This window comes from Vicia villosa, linkage group LG2 (assembly GCF_029867415.1).
Source record: "Vicia villosa cultivar HV-30 ecotype Madison, WI linkage group LG2, Vvil1.0, whole genome shotgun sequence".
Taxonomy (NCBI): Eukaryota; Viridiplantae; Streptophyta; class Magnoliopsida; order Fabales; family Fabaceae; genus Vicia; species Vicia villosa.
In genome coordinates this window covers 58,067,533-58,088,751 of record NC_081181.1, presented here as the reverse complement: position 1 = coordinate 58,088,751, position 21,219 = coordinate 58,067,533, and the positions used below count along the sequence as shown (strand labels likewise).

At 35.5% G+C, this 21,219-nt stretch overlaps 2 protein-coding genes and 1 long non-coding RNA gene across 7 annotated transcripts; all 3 read right to left on the bottom strand.

Annotated features, from left to right (window-relative positions):
- Positions 1 to 4,653: 4,653 nt before the first annotated feature.
- LOC131646198 (uncharacterized) lies at positions 4,654 to 6,600 on the bottom strand. The gene is made up of 4 exons (XR_009297334.1): positions 5,604 to 6,600; positions 5,360 to 5,518; positions 5,112 to 5,233; positions 4,654 to 5,042 (listed from the first exon to the last, which is right to left on the bottom strand). It is a non-coding gene; the product is annotated as an uncharacterized LOC131646198 (long non-coding RNA).
- Positions 6,601 to 6,709: 109 nt separating this feature from the next.
- LOC131650794 (uncharacterized) lies at positions 6,710 to 9,637 on the bottom strand. Its single transcript, XM_058920507.1, has 2 exons — positions 8,457 to 9,637; positions 6,710 to 8,317 (listed from the first exon to the last, which is right to left on the bottom strand). The coding sequence occupies exon 2, from the start codon at positions 7,908 to 7,910 to the stop codon at positions 7,227 to 7,229; it is 684 nt and encodes a 227-aa protein (XP_058776490.1). The 5' UTR covers positions 7,911 to 8,317; positions 8,457 to 9,637; the 3' UTR covers positions 6,710 to 7,226.
- A 159-nt stretch (positions 9,638 to 9,796) lies between these two features.
- Positions 9,797 to 17,415, bottom strand: LOC131650793 (RNA-binding motif protein 25-like). Of its 5 annotated transcripts, XM_058920504.1 has the most exons (9): positions 16,412 to 16,474; positions 16,141 to 16,247; positions 15,802 to 15,863; positions 15,400 to 15,656; positions 15,091 to 15,243; positions 12,653 to 13,073; positions 11,845 to 12,519; positions 11,160 to 11,755; positions 9,797 to 10,418 (listed from the first exon to the last, which is right to left on the bottom strand). In XM_058920504.1, the coding sequence occupies exons 2-9, from the start codon at positions 16,197 to 16,199 to the stop codon at positions 10,167 to 10,169; spliced, it is 2,475 nt and encodes an 824-aa protein (XP_058776487.1). In that variant the 5' UTR covers positions 16,200 to 16,247; positions 16,412 to 16,474; the 3' UTR covers positions 9,797 to 10,166. The 5 variants fall into 5 exon arrangements, with proteins under 5 accessions (XP_058776487.1, XP_058776486.1, XP_058776489.1 ...); XM_058920503.1 differs by having other exon boundaries at positions 16,141 to 16,489; XM_058920506.1 differs by lacking the exon at positions 15,802 to 15,863 and having other exon boundaries at positions 16,412 to 16,466.
- Positions 17,416 to 21,219: the final 3,804 nt, after the last annotated feature.

Below are 21,219 nucleotides of genomic sequence, written 5' to 3'. Positions count from 1 at the left end.
TAGAATTGATAAATCTATGAACAATCACCAAGAATCTAAAAACTCATTATTTACCAAGAACCTTGAGAGAACTTGTGAGTGTGTTATTCATTCACCAATACTTAACTCCTTGTTGATACCTTGTGATTAACCTCCTAGAATGTGGATCTTGTGAGTTTTAGATGTGTGTGTGTGTGTGTGTGTGTGTGTGTGTGAGATTCTTTAGATACTATTCATCATTTTTAACTTTTGTCAAGAATCATTGTTATGGACCTTCAACTTAAAGATTGAGTATGAAGAGGTAGACGAAAGGTGCATTAGAGAATCTAATGTTTTTCTTTGAAGTTGTGTTTTTGTATATCAAGTGGATGAATCGTTTCTTGGAATTGGATTTTGGTTGTGTGTTGTTTACAAAGAAAGAAGAGTGTCTCTATGCTCTGTTGAAGACTTTGGTGAAACCATGTGAAGGTTGTCGAAGAATAAAGTTGGGAGTTATATAATTATTCGAGGCTAATGGAAATTGCTCAAAGAAGTCTTCGTCAGATTCAAGAAAAGAATGTTGCAAAAAAGAAGTCTGGAGTAAGTTATTATGGATAACAAGATTATTGGATCAAGATCGTCAAGGATCTTGTGTGTAGCGATTGAGTATCTGCATCAACAGAAGGAATTATCGTTGGACTTGTGTGTAGACTAATGCAGTGTGGCTATTAGTGTTCAGATTGATGATAGTTTATTGTATGCAAATACTTGTATATTAACTCTTGAAAATAGTGAAAGGCATCCCATTGGTTTCAAACTATTGAAGAGTGGAGTAGGCATAGCAAGGACGGTTGTCGAACCATTATATATGTCATTTCTTTACTCCCTGTCTCTCTTTAAATTTCTTCGTTCATCATGTTAAAGTTAAATCTTAGCATTATTTATACGTCGTCTAGGCTAGATCATGTTTGTACTTATTTATTGTATAAGCATAGGTATATGTTGCATCAAATCTATCGAATCGTGCTTAAATCAATTGTGATAAAAGACATGTCTATGTTGAGGTATTAAAATTTTTTGATTAAGAAACTTAAATTATCCTAGTTGACTTAAGTCCTTGTTTGATCATACTCTTAGTGATAACATTGAAATACATTGGTTAGAATTCATACTAATAAGATTGTATGCTTCCATTCTATTTTGTCTTAGATTCCTCCCATCAAACTCTGTTTTGTATTGAAAGGTTTGAAATCACTTTTAAAGGGGATTGATCTATTCAACTCCCCCCCCCCCCCCTCTAGACCTTTTTCACACTTATATTCCCAACCAACATTTTGAACATGAGACATAGAGTTCATAATGCTCTGTTTCTGTTTCTGTTCTAGATTTCTTCAGTCTGGATTTTGAAATCCAGACCTTTAGTCCGGATAACAAGTTTCGGATTTATATATTTTGCGTTCTGTTTTTTAGTTTGGTTTTCTAATATATTGTTTTTGCTTCTTTGATTATGATATGAATTTTCTTTAAAAAATGGTTGATGCCCAACAAAGATTGATAAAAGGTAGAGTGTCCCAACATGCTTCAATATGCAAGGAGAAAGCCAAAACCTCGAGATTCGTAGTTGGAGAATCATCATATGTTGTGGAAGCATAGTCTTCTCATATTCATGTCTCTGACTCATTACAAAGCCCTTGGTGCTCTAGTACATGCTGTTGTATCTGATGTTAAACCTAATGTAGGCATTCTTAATAGTTTTCCTAGAGGCCCCTTAGACCTTTCACGACTTCCTATATATGCAGACCATGTTGCTAGGCACGTGTGGGAGGGAGAATTAGCAACGTTATTTAATTTACTCTTTTTAAACATTTGTGTTATAATAATTGAACTATTAGAAGATAATATCTTTATTTTCTGTTATATCGTGACACATGGAAATGTATAAACCATAGTAACAAGGTAACAAAGTTGTCGTAGCCGGATGAACTGTGATTCTAGGATCTCTTGCAACTATCTGGGCTAAAGGACTTCTCTAGGATTGTATATGGTTAGTAATATTAATCATGGTTTATTGTTTGTGTTTGTGGAGAGATAACACGTAGATATATCATTATTTCATCTTTAAATCGATGAGGTGACCACCACATTTGATGATGTATCATGCCTCCTACATCTTCCGATCACGGAAAAATTATTAGATCGCTATAGAATCAATAGACCGGATACACTGGATCAGATGGTAAAATATTCACGAGTTGATCCGAGTAAAGCCCAATAGGAGATAGATGACACCAAAGGATGTCACTCCAGATTTTCTTTCCTCGAGACAATCTATATTGACCACCTGAGTGCAGTTATGAATGTTGTTGGTAATGATGCACGGGTTGCGTATCATAAAGTATGTCCATTGAAGACATACTTAATGACTTTTGTTGGCACATGCACTTTCATGGACAAAGGTGAGACCTATGTCGATGTTGTCTATATTAAATACTTTATTGACTTAGGGAGGATTCACAAATACAATCGGGGGCATCTTGTTTGGTTTACCTCTAATCCAAATTAGCTTAAGGTAGTTTATGAAAGACTAGAAAAATGACAACAAGCAATTGTCTATTTACAGTGATTTTTTTGCGACCTTACTAATAATTTCATAATACTTGTGATAAACCGCTGAATCATTTTCAAGCTTGGGTCCACCACCATTTTCCAACCTTCACTGGCTATAAATATGTTGAAGACTATTATGAAGATTTGCCACATGTGTGCTCTATTTTCTCACTTGAGATAAATCAGGCGACTGATCCTTTTCGAACTATTCATGATCGCATCGCTCTAGATGATATATGTTTAACGTCTTACAATGAACACCGTTATACGCGGCCTTTGGAAATGCTATCATGATATTCTAGATGGTTGACTTGCGAATCCCGACTTATCTACCCATATTTTTCTAAGTGAGTATTGTAATAGTTCGAGTTTTTGCAGGATATACTTGAAGACCTCACAGTTGTTGCTCTTGCCACTATTCTCCGCATAGATGATACGATTTTTGCAAACTACCATGAAAATTTGGTGTCAAAAGATATATGCAGCATGTCAACTTCTCGTCCATTGAATATGATATATGGTTACATTTAATGTTTTATTGTGTCACATTCTTACATGATCCCAAATGCATAAGGAGATTCCCCTAAATCTGCTTATCAGGAGATACTAAAAGAGAAATAGACAATAGCAAACCATGTAGTGGATGTATTGTCTATATGTCATTGTATTATAGCTATTGGGAGAGAAGTCATAGCTAAAGAAAAGTTTCATAAAAGCATTCTTCAGATGGTCCCTCTACGGATAATCTTATTATTGGCATGACATTCGTTGCAGTATAAAGGAAGACGAGGAACATGGACGTTTAAATGTATCCAATAGTTGTATTTTTATTTGTATTTTGATATTAACATTTTGAACATTTGTGTGATTCGTTGTATTTTATGTATGTTGATGTATAGTTAGTAACATTTTGTTTGACAATTTAATCTTATTAGTGAATGACTAATATATATGATTTATTGTGAAATTAATTTACAAATGACTTATAATGTATAATTTATTAAGGGTTAAATAAGTTTATGGTCCCTCTAAATATTTCAAATTTCGTTTTAAGTCCCTCCAAAATTTTCCTTCAACAATTCATCCCTCCAAAATTTTCCGTCTCAATAATTGATCCCTAACGTCAAATGCCACTAACGGTTGCTTATGTGGCAGCGTACGTGGAATAATTTCTGTTATTCTCTTACTTTCTGGAATGACACCGTGGCAAAAATAGGTTAATTTATAAAGAGGAATCCCAATTTCTTCATTTTCCCTAATCGCTACAGAAAATTTCCCAGTTTTTTCATGTTCTTCTTCTGCTTCATCTCCTCTCTACTGAAATCGTGAAACCCATCATCCCACTTGCTTGTCTTTGTCATCCTTTGGCTCTTATTCTTGTTATGCTCTCCAATATCATGTCAACTGCTTCGGTAAAATCTCGAGTTGGGAAGTTTTTTGGGTGTCATGTTCGTATGGTGTCGTATCACTGCAAGAATGGACCAAACAAAGGTAGGTTTTTTTGGAGATGCCCTAATTGGAGGAGTGCATATACGTGTAATGTCTTCATACGGGATGAAGATTTTGCAGAAAATTCTGGAACTGAAGTTGCACATACGACGAACACAGATTCGGAAGCCATGGCATCTTTGGGATATATGAAGTTCTTGTATGAAGAATCAAGGAAGAAGAGCAAGAACTTGAAGATGAAGTTGAAAACGGAGAAATTTCATGGAAGATTGAAGATGTTTTGTCTTGTTGTGTCCTTTATCCTCAATGTGTATTTTGTTATGAAATGTAGTTGCTGAAGTAAGTGTTATGTCATGAATTTTGTAATGTCGTTTTTTATGGTGGTAGTGTTGTAATGTTAACTTGACTTTTAATGAAACGAGGTTGTTATGTACTGCATAATTTACTTGCTTATATCATTAAGGTTCAAAATTAGCAATAGTTACTTGTATCATGAAATGTATCATGAATGTAATTGGAAAATTGTTAAAGCTAATTTAATTGATTGATGACCAAAAGTTACTTGTAACATGACTGTAATTGGCAATAGGATAAGGATAACATTACATAAGTTGCAAAGTACAAAATTAGGAGCTCCATAATATTAAGTGCAAAGTACAAAAAGTGGAGCTCCATTACATTTCTTGCAAAGTAAAAAATGAGGAGCAAAGTACAATAGGTTCATATTACATAACTAAAAACTTGGTTCATAACACATAAGTTTCAAGCAAAACACATAATGTTCATAAGTTCCAAAACAAAGTAGTTATAGGTCTTCATTGAGTAATGTTCCTTTGGATGTCATCCCACTTGTTATTCCCTCTAGCACTGCCAACACTTTCTTCTTCTTCAGGAATTACAAGTGGATCCTTTGAATCCCTTCCAAGTCCCACTATGTTTTTTGTCCTTAAAGTATTAAGCCTGTCACTTTTTCTTGTAGGAGATGTAAGAATCTTGAAATTTTTCCTTGGTGATATCATTGTTTTCACCTGTCATTAAATAATAGAATTAGCAATGCAAATACACTTGGCATATCTAAGCATTATATGCAAACTTACAGGATCAGACACAACTGGGTTGATGGCCTCATATGTCACAGTTTTGGCAGTAGGATTTGGTGACTTAGGTCTTGGAACTTTGAACTTTTTGACAGCAGGTTTTGGTGCCTTAGGACATCTACCTACAAAAGTTTTGGGAATATTTGAATATCCAGGATTTCATCATCATTTAATAATGCTTCAAGCTCATCAGGATCTATACCATAATACATTCTCATGGCCTCAGCAGAAGATTGTGTATTTGTTACCTCAGGTTGTGCATTTGGCTCAGTGTTTGCAGCAACACCAGGTTGGGGCTCAATGTTTGCAACAACATCAGGTTGGGGCTCAGTGTTTGCAGCAACTGGTGTAGTCTTTTTAGATTTCTTATTCTGGACTCTTTTGCTAGTTATTCCCTTTGGCATACCCTGCAACCATTAAAATTAAATCAAGTCATGATGAATTCTAAAATACATTCAGAAATAGTGTCTAATGACAGTTTGAGATATTAACCCTTTTTTATGTTGTCTCCATAGTTTGAGTTTGAGTTTGACTACCTTGGGTGGCTGCAACAATTCTTGGCACTTCACCTTCAACACATGCTAGTTGTTTATTTTTATTACAGGTCCTTTTGTTGTACCCATATTCAAATCAAGTCTTGCACCTTTTACTTGTATTTGTCCTTTGCCACTTGTTTTGAGAAGCTTCATCTGGCTCTCTTCTTCTGAGTTTCTTGGGTCTACCTGGACCTCTCTTAAAACTAGGTGGTAATATGTTTGGGTCAGTAGTCCTTGGCCATTTATTTTGGCCATTAAGAGGGGTGATAACTTCATTGTAGCATGCCAAATAAGTATTCCTATGATAACATTTGTGGACATACTTAATGGGATCATCAAGTTTCCTATGTATGGCTGCAACTCCATGTCTATAAGGGATACCAACCAAGTCCCAAAAGTTACAATAACGAGTCTTTTTTGCTAAGTCTACAACAAAACTATCTGTGAACATAACATGACTGGCCTGAAAGGTTAATCTACCAGCATAGTTTGGCAACCAATTTGCATTTTTTTCTATCTCCCTATCTAACCTCCTAAGGGGTTTTGACATGATCTCTCCCTTGTAATTTTCTACTTTCTCCCTAAGAGTGGCAAACCTGCCCATAAGATAGTTCTAATCCACTCAAACATGGTGATAATAGATTTATCCCTTTGCATTAAAATTGTTGCATTAAAGGATTCACTAAGGTTGTTCATCAGAACATCACACTTAGAGTACCATGGAAATGCATGCTTACACCACTTATATTTAGGTATAGCATTTAACCATTCATAAGCATCTAAACTAACCTCCTTAATTGATTCATCTTTTCCTCATGTTCTTCCAAATAGGTTGCTTTTGCTGTAGCCATAATGAGATCTATGTATAGTGTACCACCTCCATACTTCTTAAAGTTAGCATATAAATGTCTCAGGAAAAACCTGTGTTCAAACTCAGGATATTCTTCCTCAAATACATTCACTAGTCCCTACACAAATTACAATGGATCAGAAATAAATAAACATTAATGAGGTATTAATCAGGAACAAACAAACATTTATGAGGAATTAATTATACCTTCTGTTGGTCAGACATAAAGCACCACCTGTTTTCATGACCAATATCATCAAGAAGTAGCTTAACAAACCAACTCCAAGAGTCTCTAGTTTCAGTCTCCACAACCCCAAAAGCAAGAGGAATGTATTGGTCATTTGCATCCCTACTAATAACAATCAACAAGATTCCACCTTTTTTTTAGGTGACAGCCATCTAACCCTATGAATGGTCTGCATCCAACATTCATTGCCTTCTTAGTTCCATCAAAACACATGTAGCATCTTTAAATCTTGGAGGTGTTCCAGAAATGTTCATCTTAAATGTGTTTCCTCTTGATGCCCTCCTCAATTCAGCTCCATAACACCAAAGCATACTGTTTTGCTTGGCTGAGTCTCCTTTAACAACCTTTCTAGCTAGCTTCCTAGCCTTAAAAGCCCTACACCCAGTAATTTCTGTAGAATACCTAAGTCTTACATCAGTCACAACTTCATTCAATTTTATACCTGAGTTGTTCTTTAATTTTTCAACAATAACTCTAGAGACTCAATCAGCATTAGCATTCTTGTTGAAGAACTTCCTACCATATTTGTGCTTTGCATATAGACTTTTGATCCCAAATGTTGTTGTTCTCAGTACCCTACTGCATAGGACTGTGTAGTCACATTTCTTTTTGTCCTTACAAACAACCCTACACCTTGTTAAATCATTTTTGGCAAACTTCACCTCCCTACCATTCAACACATTGTGTTCAAGTACAGCCTTCTTAAATTGCTTTAGAGATGCGAACTCCATTCCCACCTTGAATGAGAACTTTTTTCTTAGTTTTTCACCTTCATTAAATCTGATCACTGGTGGCCTCTCATCAGCACTATCATCATATGCCCCACTATCAATATCATCAGTCATGTAACCATCATCAATTACATGTTCCTTGTCCATCTCAGCAGTAATCAAACCCTTCTTAATACCTTGACTTGTCCCAGCACCAACACCACCATTCACTTGACCTGTCCCAGCACCAACACCATCATTCACTTGACCTGTCCCAGCACCAACACCATCATTCACTTGACCAATGACCTCATTAAAATCATGCATTCTTTCCTCTTTACTGTCTTCAAAGTGTATACCATTCAAAGAGTCCTCAAATGATTCACTATCCTCAATGTCTTGATTTTCCTCAGCAACAACATGGCATTTTTCTTGCCTCTGCATATATCTCAACATCACACTTAGTCTCCTCAGCACACAAAGCCAACTTTATTGCATCAGCATCATTAACAAAGGGTTTAAGATTATTTTCAAGACATTCCTTATCAACCTTCCACCACATCTTAACATCATCGATTTTAAACGAAGAATCCATGTACTTAATTAAGTCACAGGCTTCAAAGTAGGACCAATAATTAGGGTCTTGATCACTTACAGCATAAACGTCCCCCTTCATATCTTATTAACATCATCGATTTTAAATGAAGAATCCATGTACTTAATTAAGTCACAGGCTTCAAAGTAGGACCAATAATTAGGGTCTTGATCACTTACAACATAAACGTCCCCCCTTCATATCTTAACCTTACATCCTTTACAAAAGAGTCGTTCGTATAGAAAACAACCTTAAATAATCTCATGTCCTACACATTTCAAGAAAAACACAAGTACTTTCAGATTTTGAGAAAAGTCAAAAACCCTAGTTTTTCAGGTATGAAATGAAAGTGCTTTCGTTTTCACTATGAGTACTGAAAGCAATAAACAAAACGAAATGGGCATTACCTTGTCGTTCTTGGGACCCCCAGCAAGCAACTCAACCTTCGTAACCTTCGCCAATGGAGGGACCACCAAGATTCTAAAGTGTCGCATTTTTTATTAGAGAGAGGGGACAAGGGACAACAACCTTCCTATTAGGGTTCAGAAATGTTTTTGAATTTCTTATCAAGACTGTATATGGACCACAATATGCCACCTAAGTTAATGTAATCCTACACAGAAAATAAAAAATACAAAGTTTATTCCATGTACACTGCCACATAAACAACCGTTAGTGGTATTTGACGTTAGGGATCAATTATTAAGACGGAAAATTTTTGAGGGATGAGTTGTTTGAAGGAAAATTTTTGAGGAATGAATTGTTGAAGGAAAATTTTGGAGAGACTTAAAATAAAATTTGAAATATTTATAGGGACCAAAAACTTATTTAATCCATTTATTAATAATTAAAATTTTCTTCTAAATGACAGCGGGTGGAGATAATATCATGGAATTTATCTAAATTTTGAAATGATTTATCCAGAGATTAGTATGATTCTTTTATGAAGTGATTTGTTGTATAATCAATAATGGGTGCATCCGATTTTCAATCTCCAAACACTACGAAGAGCAATTTTAGGTTTCCATAAAATGTGTGATCCCTACATTTGATGTATTGAATTCCACCCAATCACACCTTGTACTTCTTCCTCCCACAAAATATCTACCTTTTAAAATTAATGCCACTCAAAGACAGCAAACTTTAAAATAATCTTAGGTGAACGGTAGCAATTGACTTATCATGAGATCTAGAATTTTCTTCTCTCTACTTTTATTCTAATTCTCTTCAAATTGAGCCTATGTAGAAAGTTGACACACCGCTCAAATTATGGTCGCAAGCATAGGATAAAAATGTTAGATTTATAATAGATTTTTCACTCACTTGTAGCTAGCTACCTGTGATAGCAATATCAAAATCATAAAAAATGTTTTTCCAGAAAGATTTTCCACTCATGGTTAACTAGTTGATGTTAGTTTCATGATGGGTACTAACGTGCAAAATAAATTGGATATTGCAATGTTATAAGTGAGATAAAATTTGAGTGCCCAGCTGCCGAAACAAGTGAAACCAGACCAAAATGTCAAGGTAAAAAAAAAAATCTTATTTAAATTAATCAAACTAAAAATAAAAGGTTTAACAGCTTAGAACTGCATCTTGCTTGAAACTACACCGCATATTGGAAGCAATGACATCTCCGAAAACAGTTTCGCAAGATAGAGGACTGTTCTTTTTTTTTTTTTAAATGAACTCTCATATATATAAATAAAAAGGTGGAACAACATACAAAGGAAATCAGACAGAGTCCTCAAAAAAGATGGGAAAACAACCTTCCATCAACAGGATGTGAACCGATAGCAAGACAAACCTAACCTATTACTTACAAAATCCTTCCTTAAACCTAACGGAAAGAAAAAAATCAATAATCAACAACAGTCATCAACAGTTCTAAGTTCTGACTATTCTTCACAAGATAAAAATTGCCACAGGATTCTCACAAATAAAGAAAACGGGGGCTTATCAAGATAAACTACTTCAATCTTGAAGCAATACAGACTGAAAATGATAAATGAAAATGCAGTCATCTTATATTTTAAGGCAGACACATAAAAGAGATGGTTGTAAAAACATAAATCCAGCAGAAAAGGGAAAGTGTAGAACATACAACAACCAACCATTCATGATTTAGACCTCAAAGCAAGCCCTGTCTCCACCTTCTTTATTTCAAAGATAAGCATCCTCCACATTTTGAGAACAAACATTTCAGCTTCTTCATCTAAAATGACCTGAAGACTCTCTAGCATTTGAGATGCTTTCACATGTTCTTGTGTACTTGAAACAATATAGTCTGTCAGAGTATTTTCTTCTTCTCCCAAAAACTCTTTGATTTTCTTTGAAATCCAAGGTCTCATCCTGTCATGTAATTGATGCTGAAAAAATAACACGATATGATCATTAAGTTAAAACATGTTGTAAAACTGCATTATCTACTTTTAGACTACACAAGCCAACATAATCAAAAGCATGTACTAGAAAATACAATTCAAACATGGATAATGTTGCAAACATACAGGGTGTTCTAAAAGAATAAAATTTGAAACATAATTAGACTTAGTTCCTAAGAAAAACCAAATGCATAATACAAACCAAGAGATCAAATGACTTCTTCCTTTTCTAATCATTAGTTGTAAGTCCATTTTCTCTACATACTTCCAATGATTTTTTGGAGGATCCCATCCCATAACAGTTCCGTCTATATAAAGCTAATGTAATTCTTAAATCTTTATCTTGAAGAACCTTTCCCAATTACACTAATAGCCCCAAAATAGTGATAGGAAATTGGGTATTATGGGTGCCCTCATCCCTCATTGAGTAATATGAGATGCTCGGTGAAGTATTTTAATGGTTTAGTTCTTCCCCCTAGATAGCAAGCAAGCTTTATGGTAGTGTTACTCCTAGGTGAAAAGCCCAAAATTTTAAATATTTAAGGTTTTTTTTAACATCTCAACAAGACAGCTACTATAGCCATTACACAAAACTGCACCCCTACTGCGTGTGGCAGCCAAGGCCAGATTCGAAATGCTGTTGTAGTGCCACTGTAGCATGCTATTGATTACTATCAAGACCAAATGATTACTCAGTTAAAAATTCATAGATAAAAAACTAAGTACCTTGTCATACACCGCCCAGTCTATTTCATATGAGAACAACTCCTCCTTGGTCTTTGGTATCATATCAATTAACTGTTTTGCGTCCAAGAGCCTCCTGTTATCGTAAGTCTTGTTTTTCTCCATTCCATGATCTCGATCCCTGTCACGGTCAGAGTTCTTCTCCCTATGTTCATCTCTGTGGTGAGTGCCATCTTCATCACTCCTATCCCTGTCCCGGTGGTTAGACTTTTCATGTGAATGCCTACTTCTATTTCTTTCACCATCCAGCCTCTCTTCCTTGAAATTGGTACTAGATATACGCTTGGCGAATTCTGCAGCTGCAGCCAAATTGGGTGGTGTTGGCCCAGAAGCAGTAGGTTCAACAGCCTGCAACTCCTCTGTTGAGTAATCAATTGGAACCAAAGGCCTCAATTTTTTATCCTTGTGCGCCTCATCATCTTCGTGGAAAACAGAAGGGACGGTTGTTCTTTTTCCAGATCCAACCAGACCGAATCCCAACTTCTTCGTAGGAGCATTTCCACTAGACTGTGTATCGGTTGTGGCTACAGATGCCATGGCTGATTCATCATTGATAGTATTCAGTACATTACTATCACCTGTCACATAAAGCATGAACCACATTAATAATGAGAAAGAGAACCAAAGAAAGAGAAAAGCAAAGATTAGGAGTAATTACAAAAATTACCAATATGATCTTCATGACTATAATCAGCTACAGTATCTTCTACAGCAATAATATTCTTTATTTCACTAGTAATTTCTCTGTTATTCATAGTTTCATCACCACCATTTACAATTTGCTCTGTCAACAGCTTCAATGCATCTCTCTGTCGCTTCAGTTGTTGATCCTCGTCATTCCTCTTCTTGGCCTCAGCAATTTCCTCCTCTTCTTTTTGTCTGTCAGCCAGGTCATCTTCCTTTTCTCGCAGCCTCTTCTTTCTCTTCTCCTCTATCGCATTTCTGCGCCACCTCTTTCTAGAATCCCCATCATCATCCTCTTCATCATGAAGTATTTCCTTTCTTCGTTTACGTTCCCTGTCCTTCTCCTTCTCCTTATCATATTGACGTTCTTTCTCTTTCTCTCTTTCCCTATACTCCCAATCCTTCAAATATACTTCAAACTGACGCTCAACCTCCTCAATCCTCCGTTTTTGTTCCCTCTCTTTCCGAATACGTTCCCGCTCAGCTTCTCTTTCATATCTCTCAAGTTCTCTTTCCTTTTCCCGTTTCAGCTCCCTGTCTCGGTCTCTCTCCCTGCTTTTTCTGTCGTGCCTTCTGTCGGGGGTTTCGGGTCTATCATGTTCACTTGTGGGCTTATTATCACTGTTTGCATCTCTCTCATTTTTATCTTCTGCTGCTTCTACAGAATTTGAAAAGCAAAACAGAAAATAATAAATTAAAAAATTAAAAAAAAATCCTGCTGATTAGATATTGGCCCAGCTGTGAACCATTCAATAGACGATAGATATAGCAACCAAAGTGTTTTCCCTTACCACTCTTCTTTGTATCCACATCAGAGTCACCTTCTCTTGTTTTAGTAGGTTGTTCGGAAAATGAATCCACAGAACCATCACGAACTGGCGGCGGAGGTGGTGGAGGCAAAGGTCTTGTCTTCAACCTCTCCTCTATCATGGTTTTGATCTTTTCTAAAGTGTCCCGATCAGCTTCCCTGTCTTCATCCGTAACAATCCCAAAAGTTGCCACATCATGGGATTTCTTGTTCACTGAATCATTAACCTCTTCCTTATTTGAGAGCTCCGGATCAGGCTTTGCATCCTCATTTACATCAGAAGGTTTTGCAACTTCAGCATCTTTTTCAGCTTCTGTTGCCTGAGTTTCCTTTTCCTTTGAATTCTCTGTTTTTTTTTGTACATACCGCTCCAGATAGTTTCTCATAGCTTCATCTACATTGATCTGTCAGCAAAAGATTGAAGATAAATGGCTAAAAGCCTCAAATGCAAAACCAATGAAAGGAAAATATTTGTGCCAAAAGTTATTAGTATGAGAAAGCTGTGCCTCATTCACAGAAATCTAATACACTTTTTCCTCGCAAAATTGTGGATGCATTTACAAAAATTGCGCCATGTTCACATAAACTTAATACACTTTTCACTAGCACAATTGTTGATGCATTTACAAATGCCCAAAATGATTTGAAAGTCTAAAATCATGTACAACTCCCACCACATGAAGAAAAGTATTAAGTCAAGAACATAAGCTAAGTACCAACTCTGCATAAAATTAATTGAACAAATATTAATTTTTAAAACGTTCAAATAGACCCCTTATCTATTAAAAAGGTGGCACGTTAGTCCTTTCCGTCTATTTGATGGAAACGGACGTTTAACAGTGTATGCGTGGCATCTGACGTCTATATGTTTTGCACGCGTGACAAGTTACGTGACATATATGTTATTACCAAAGTCCAGAAAACTCTAAAGTTTGAACTGAGAACACTTGTGATAATGGACTCTAAACTGTACCACTAGGCGATATTCAATTTTGTCAATTTACTTTCCTTCTGAATCTATTTATTTAACTACTGCAGCCATTTAATACTAATAATAGTAATAATAATGCAGCCATTTATTATTAATCCAAAATTTTATCAATTTCTTATAATTTACAATAATAATAATAATAATAATAATACCCTTATTTTTTACAATTTCTTTTTTAATTAATAAAACCCATCAAATTTTATCAATATTAATAACTAATTTTAACTACTACTAATAATTGATAAATAATAACACCCATAACCCCACTATTATTATTATTATTATTATTAGTATTGTCAGTAGTATTATTGCTACTATTCTTATCATCATCATCATTATTATTATTAGTATTAGTATTACTACTATTATTACTATTATTATTATTATTCTATTACTATTATTATTATTATTACTAGTACTATTATTATTATTACTAGTACTATTATTATTACTATTATTATTATTATTAATATTATTATTGTTATTATTATTATTATTAGTATTATTAGAATTTTGGAATAATAATAAATGGTTTTAATATTATTACTATTATTATTATTAGTATTAAATGGCTGCAGTATTATTACTATTATTATTGTTATTAGTATTATTACTATTATTAGTATTAAATAAATAGTTTTACAAGGAAAGAAAATCAACAAAAATGAACATGGCCTAGTGGTATAGCTTAGTGTCCTTTAACCAAGGTGTCCTCAGTTTGAACCTTGTCAACAAAACTTTTCTAGACTTTGATTATAACATGCCACGTAACTTGCCACGCATGCAAAACATATACACGTCAGCCACGCATGCAAAACATATACACGTCAGACGCCATGGTTAAACCCCGAGGTAAAATTAAAGGACGAAAAAGGGTATTTTGCCTAAGAAAAGCTTGCATGTGTCTTTAATGTATCTTACCATCTTAGATTATCGTATAGAATTAATTTTACTATTTTAGAATATTCTATACTATCTCTCATAGATTAGTTTCAATATTCCTTTGCTACTATCATCATTCGTTCCCCAACTTAATTAGTTGTATTAGTATAAATATGGGTCAGTGCTTAGTCTTTTTGTATAAAACCATAACCGTCAGTCATATTAAAACATGTTCATAATTCACAGTTTTTGTTCTTTCTTTTCACTCTTGATGTAATGTCAAGTGGATGCAAAGAAACAATGAAATGAACACGGATGAATACCAATCTTTTTGTTTCCACATTAGTTGCAAACTTAATTTTCAAGAAATGCAATCAAATTAGTTTCAAATTCATTCAAATAACTCAGATCCTTGACTATAGATATAGTTGTTTCCAAAAGCAAAATGTCATGTTCAAACTATTAACCTCACAATATAATAAAAAAGTAGAGTGATATGCCATGTAACATCTAGTACATATAAAAAGTAGTCGGAGATGAAGACATACCATTAGTTCTTGCCCATCAATGTTCAATTTGGTAAGGAGACGTAAAGCACGGAGAACCCCTTCAGCAGTATCAAACTCATAAAACCCAAAACTTTTAGGAGTCCCACTTGATAAATCCTGAGGTCTTTTCCAGCTCTTGATATTCCCACATAACTTTAAAAAAAACAGAATAAGAACACTATAAATATACCAAAACATTCAAAGATACCAATTGTCCAGTAGTTAAGGTAAGAGGCTAAAAAGACAATAAACAAATATACCCTGCTCCCTCCCCACTCCCCTGAGAAAATATCAAACTTATAAATTTACTTTAAGCAGAGAAAGCATGAACTCATTTTCCACGGTTGGTGCAATCTTGCCAATGTAAACAGTGGTATGTTGCTTCTCAGCCGGAGTAACACTGGGAAGAACCACAGGTCTGACAATAGGAGGAATAATAGGGCGAATAGAAGGGATCCCTGCAACAGGTGGGCGTGAAACTGGAAGCATGTTGATTGCTCCAGGAAGGCGAGGAGGATACACAGGACGAACCATAGTTCCATAAGGAGGTGGATAACGAGGAATTCCTGTACATGGCAAAAAAACATCTATGCAAATATATTAGAGCAGAACATGAGTGAGTAATAGTATACACATAAACAATTAAAATATATACAACACTAAAGATATATACAGAAAAAAATAATATGACGAACAATGGAATGCGATTACCACACATCAAAAGCATAATAGAGATGGCAGCACAGCTAATAATCACCAGCTGAAATGACAACCTGAAGAAACAATAAAAAATACTATCGAGTTGGAAATTCATGGATGTCCAGAAAAGTGCTTACCTTTGTCTGACAACTTGAAACATAGCAGGCTTCTCAAACCATCTCATCCACCAATGGTAAATAGTAACTTTCATAATCTCATACACACTTAGTTTACTAAGAAGGAAATTCTAGTTGAATTACAAGTTCTTTTTTAAATCAAGGAACCCATGTTGCAGCATAAAAAATGGAATGAAACTGCAATTGAGAGAAAGAATTGAAAAGATTGCAATACCTCGTGACAAAAGGCCAACGTGCATTCAGTTGTAAACATGGTCGGCTTCTGGAATTCATAAAGTCATTCAAGGGAAAGTAGTACCCTTATAACTAGCAGAAAGTGGCCTACTAAAACGAGCACGACACAACCATACATTATGTAGATCGACAAAAGAACAACCTTTATTTGAATTAATTTTCCACTATCAAGATCACTCTGTATAAGCTTCCTTTCCAAATCATGATTTTAGTAAAAAGACAATCAATAAACTAGGCAAATATATGCATACCAAAAAATGAGTTGTAGAAGGGAGGGGTGTGTCTTTAACCAATATGAAGCCTTCCAACTTTTTGTCATCGTATTCAATAAGACACTGTAGGAGAAAATTGAGAAACAATCCCGTCATCGATACCCCTTATCTAACCATCAATAACTTTTTCTAAATCTATCCTTAGACATCCAAATTGAAATCCAAATTGAAACCCCTCACCGTTACATAAACAAAACACAATAACTATCAATCTACGAATGCTAAAGAGGTGTTTTTTAAAAGATACTAAGCTAAACACACTCGACTACAAATCTTCGCAAATATCACAGCACCGACGCAAATATATAATCAAGAATCAGAGAAGCATTAATTAAATCAAATGCATAACTGCATACACAGGCAAACAATGCAAACACAAAAAACAATGAAATGAAACATGATTGAACGAATGACCCACCTGCAGGGTTTAGAGGTCCTTGTGGATGCATGGCGTAACCATTTGGGATAGGAGCATAGTGTCTCATTGCAGGGTTAGTCCCTGGAACCTGATATGACATCATCGGTTGCATCTGCGGCATCGGAACCGAGCCGGACACGCCGGGAGGTGGATTAGGGTTTTGATAGACACCGGCTGGATTGGGCAACGGAGTGAACTGCGGCACTTGAGCACCAAGCGGACGGAAGGACGGCGCCGACGGAGGGAGAACTCCGGGAATTTGAGGAGCGGCTCCGGTGTATGATAAAGCGGGAGGCGGAGGAAGTAACGGTGGAATTGGTAAGGGTGTAATGGAATTAGGGTTTGTGGGGAGGGGCGTGGAAGAGGGTGGTGTAGATTGCGATTGTGATGATTGGGGAGCTAGATCGGGTTGGGTGGGAACAGGGTTGGGAGATGGAGGTTGGGAATTATGGTGAGGATTGGGTTCTAGGGTTGCGGGAGAAGAGGTTGAATCCGCCATTGAAGAGAAAAGGATGAATGAATGAGTCTCTGAAAAGTGAATGAGTTTTTTTTTTTTTTTTCAATGTTAAGATGAGTATACCTTTTAATATTTCTTTTTTTAATAAAGCCTCATATATTAGAAATAAAAATAAAACAGCCTAAAATTCAGAAGATAATAGGAAATCATCCTTAAAAAAAAAAAAAAGACAATACCTACTCCATCAAGAGAATCTAAAACAAGGCAAACCTAATATATTACTTACAAAATCCTTCATTAAACTTAAAGGAATAGACTAAAAAATTGTTAGAGATGTTAAGTGTAAGCCTACACTAGCTAAGAAATCTGCACAAGTGTTGTCTTCTCGGTAGATGTGGGAGAAAAAAAGATGCATGTTGTAATAGTAAGAAATACAAACGTTCCACCTCCTTTTGATTTGCCAAAGAACCAAAGAAGGATTAGAGAAAGCTTGCACCACAAGCTTGGAGTCATACTCAATCCAAAGGTTATTCCAACCTTTCTCCATAGCCAGCTCCATAGCACACAAAGTAGCCTGGAACTCCGTTATAGTAGACGAAGGCCAAGGGACAGAATTAGCGAACGCTAATAGGAAATTACCTAAGTGATCCCGAAAGAGACCACCACAGCCCGGAGTCGTGGAATTAGGAAGGAAAGCTCCATCTGTGTTACATTTCACCCAATGAAGAGGAGGAGGATGCCAAAAAAATTCAATAATTCGAGGAGCATCTGGAGGCCGAATTTTGATATTAAACTCTTTAAGGATACGGAAATCTTCCATAGAAGAAGAGGAAGCCGCAGTAGTAGACAAACCTGTTAAATGGATCAGACTACGGATCTTCCGAATTCCTAGCCTCCCAGACAAAATAGATAATATATATAATGGCTGCCTTAAGAACCACCGCACACTGTTTGGACCTAAAAGAGCACCGAGACCACCAATCTTCCAAAGTCGACGGCGGATTAGAAATCTTTATGGACTTTTAAAACCATGTCCAAATATGACGAGCAAAGGAGAAATCGAAGAAAAGATTATCGGAAGTTTCCTCGTGGTTATTACAAAGCGAACACATAGACGCAAATCGTAAGCCTCTGAGCTATAGCTTGTCATCCAAAGGAATATTATCAAGCATGAGTTTCCAAACCACTGTGGATTTCATCGGCGGAACGTCTCTGGACCAAACCGATGTAGTCCAAGAAATAGCTAGAGAAGGAGCTTTGTAGCAGTATGCCTCTTTTAAAGAAATCTCACCTGAAGCAGTATGTGGCCAGTGTAAAATATCCAGGTCTGTAGGTGACGGAATAGGGAAATTCCGCAGAATAAGCAGAGGGAAAATCAAATCCCAGCCAGCCGGAAACCTCCATTGACCATCAATGAAAAAATCAGCAACTTTAGACGGAGTGTCAATGTCGTTGGAATGGAGAAAATCACGAGAAAATTCATCAATAAGCGGCTACTCGCACCAGCTATCCAGCCAAAAGTTAATGTCTGCATCATTTCCAACAGACCAACAGCTATGCTTTTAATATGAAGAACCTCCGCTTTGATCGAAGTTCAAAGAGACGAGAAAATGTGGAACTTAATCGGGCCATAATTCTTAAGGACCCTGCTTTTAAAATACAGGCCCACCGCTCCTTACCGGCAATCATATCCCAGACCAATTTAAGATTACAAGCTTCATTAAGCTAGACTAAATATCTGAGTCCTAAGCCACCATTTGAATAAGGTTTGCAGATCTTTTTCCAAGCCACTTGAACAAGTTTCCTGTTTTTGACCGAACCAGTCCAGATAAAGTTGCGAATACATTTTTCTAGATATTTGAGAAGGGCAATAGGCCAGGAGTAGATGGACATAGTGTGCGAGAGCATACCATAAACAACTGATCTAACCAAAGTAGTTCTACCAGTCATAGAGAGCACCGAACCTTTCCAAGCAGCAAGCTTTGACACAATTTTATCCGCTTGAAGAGGGTTACAAATTGCTACCTTTTTTCCAAATTATAATTAAAAAAACTAAATTATATCATTTTACAATATTATCAATTGTATTTAATAAGATTTATTTTTTTAAAAAAAATATTAAAAATATTTTTTAAAATGATTAATTAATGGTGGGTTTTGGTTATGAGGGTTCGCTAAGTCTTTAGATATGTGTAATGTTTTTGTTGTCAAGTTGTGGGGGATTCACGAAGGCTTGTGTTATGCTAGGCAACTTGGGGTTACTTCGGTGGAGTTAAATATCAACTCTTTGGTGGTAGTGCAAGTGTTCAATAATGGTGTCTTTGGGGGAAATTTTGAGTTTGCTTTAGTTAGGAACATTTAGTGTTTGTTGGAGTTGCATTGGGAAGTTAGGGACGTTCATACCATAGGGAGGCAATATGTGTGTTTGGCCAATATAGATTGCTCTCTAAATTTTGATAGCATATTCTTTGAAGAACTTCTTAATCAGATTAAGCATTTAGTTGATGCGTTTGCGATGAGGATGGTTATCCTCAGAGTAGTCCTGTCATAGTTTTTTCTTTTGGGTTTTTGCCTTCTTATGTATAAAAAATGGTTTAATTTTACTAGGTGCAATTCAGTTTTAGAATATGGTTTAGTAAACTATAGTTTTGCACACCTCTTATATATGGCTCAATTACCTCTATTGTGGCTAATACAAGATTACAAGGGCTGAACAATTACAAAGAAGAAATTTAAAAAATTTAAAAAATAAAGAGAGTTTGTATGAGAAAGAAAAACTATGAATGAATGGTTTGTGAAATTATGTTTCCGAAGAGACAAATATCGTACACGATGTTCTGGCAACTGGTTCGACAACTTAAACCAAAACCACATATTGTACAAGATAATGGAGCATAAAAGCAATGCAATAAAAAACACAATCAGTTGGTAACCCAGTTTGGTAAAACCACACATAAGTATGGAGGGTTGAGTTCACAACCCAAGAAAGAAATACCACTCTTATTAGTTTAGTGCATTTAGTCATACAAGTAACAACAAACCTTATGTTGTTCAATGCCTTTTTGTAACGCTACCAAATGACTTTCTATTTATGACCCCCCCCCCCTAAATATGATAACATACTTAATTTCTCTCAAACACCAACACATTAGTGTTTGGATTATAATTACTAAACCCTAGTGATCATCCTCAATCAAAACTATGAGTGATGTTGAATCTTACAACTCAACTAGACAAGCCGATTATGCCAAGTTAGTGAAACATAGTGGTGAACATAAAACAACAAGAACTCATAGTAAACCTAACACTTTAAGATATTTAATGTGAATGCTTGATTTATAATACAGGTTGTGAGCTTTTTATATAACATGATAATTTTGGGCTTTTCTTCATAGATATTTTATTTGATTTTTCTTCTAGAAATAATACAAAATTTGTTGGATATTATTTGTTCCTTAAATATCTCCAACAAAATATGATTTGTTTCAATTTAAATTAAAATTTAAATCTCTATTTAAATTTGAATTAATCTTCTTCCAGTTGTCAAATAAATCGCTTAATCATATTGCTAAGCAAAAAATCTGATCCAATCTTTGGCCAACGAATCTTCCAAAATATAGCAGCAATGACCTATTGCGCAATGTCCAATCTTTTGAACCATTGAAGGTTGTTCAAAATTTGGAAGACCTCTAGCTTTACCATCAGTGTTCCCTTTAATGACACAATCCTTATGAGTTAATTCAGACTCCTGAGTGAGATGTTGGAACATCTTGGTTGGCCTTTCCTCATCATACATATTAGCTTTATCAACCATGTGGTCTTGTAAACCCCTGATGTATTCCTCATATACGACCTTCTTCATAAGAACTTTTTTATGTTTTATGGTGACATAATGCTTAGACTTGTTGAAGT

Coding starts and splice junctions, on each gene's coding strand:
- LOC131650794 (XM_058920507.1), bottom strand. CDS start 7,910: ATGTTGAGATATATGCAGAGGCAAGAAAAATGCCATGTTGTTGCTGAG.
- LOC131650793 (XM_058920502.1), bottom strand. CDS start 17,349: ATGGCGGATTCAACCTCTTCTCCCGCAACCCTAGAACCCAATCCTCAC. Junction 15,244..15,399: donor TCATGCTTTCTCTGCTTAAA/GTAAATTTATAA, acceptor TTTTTTTTAAAG/TTATGTGGGAATATCAAGAG. Junction 12,520..12,652: donor TGTGGATACAAAGAAGAGTG/GTAAGGGAAAAC, acceptor CAAATTCTGTAG/AAGCAGCAGAAGATAAAAAT.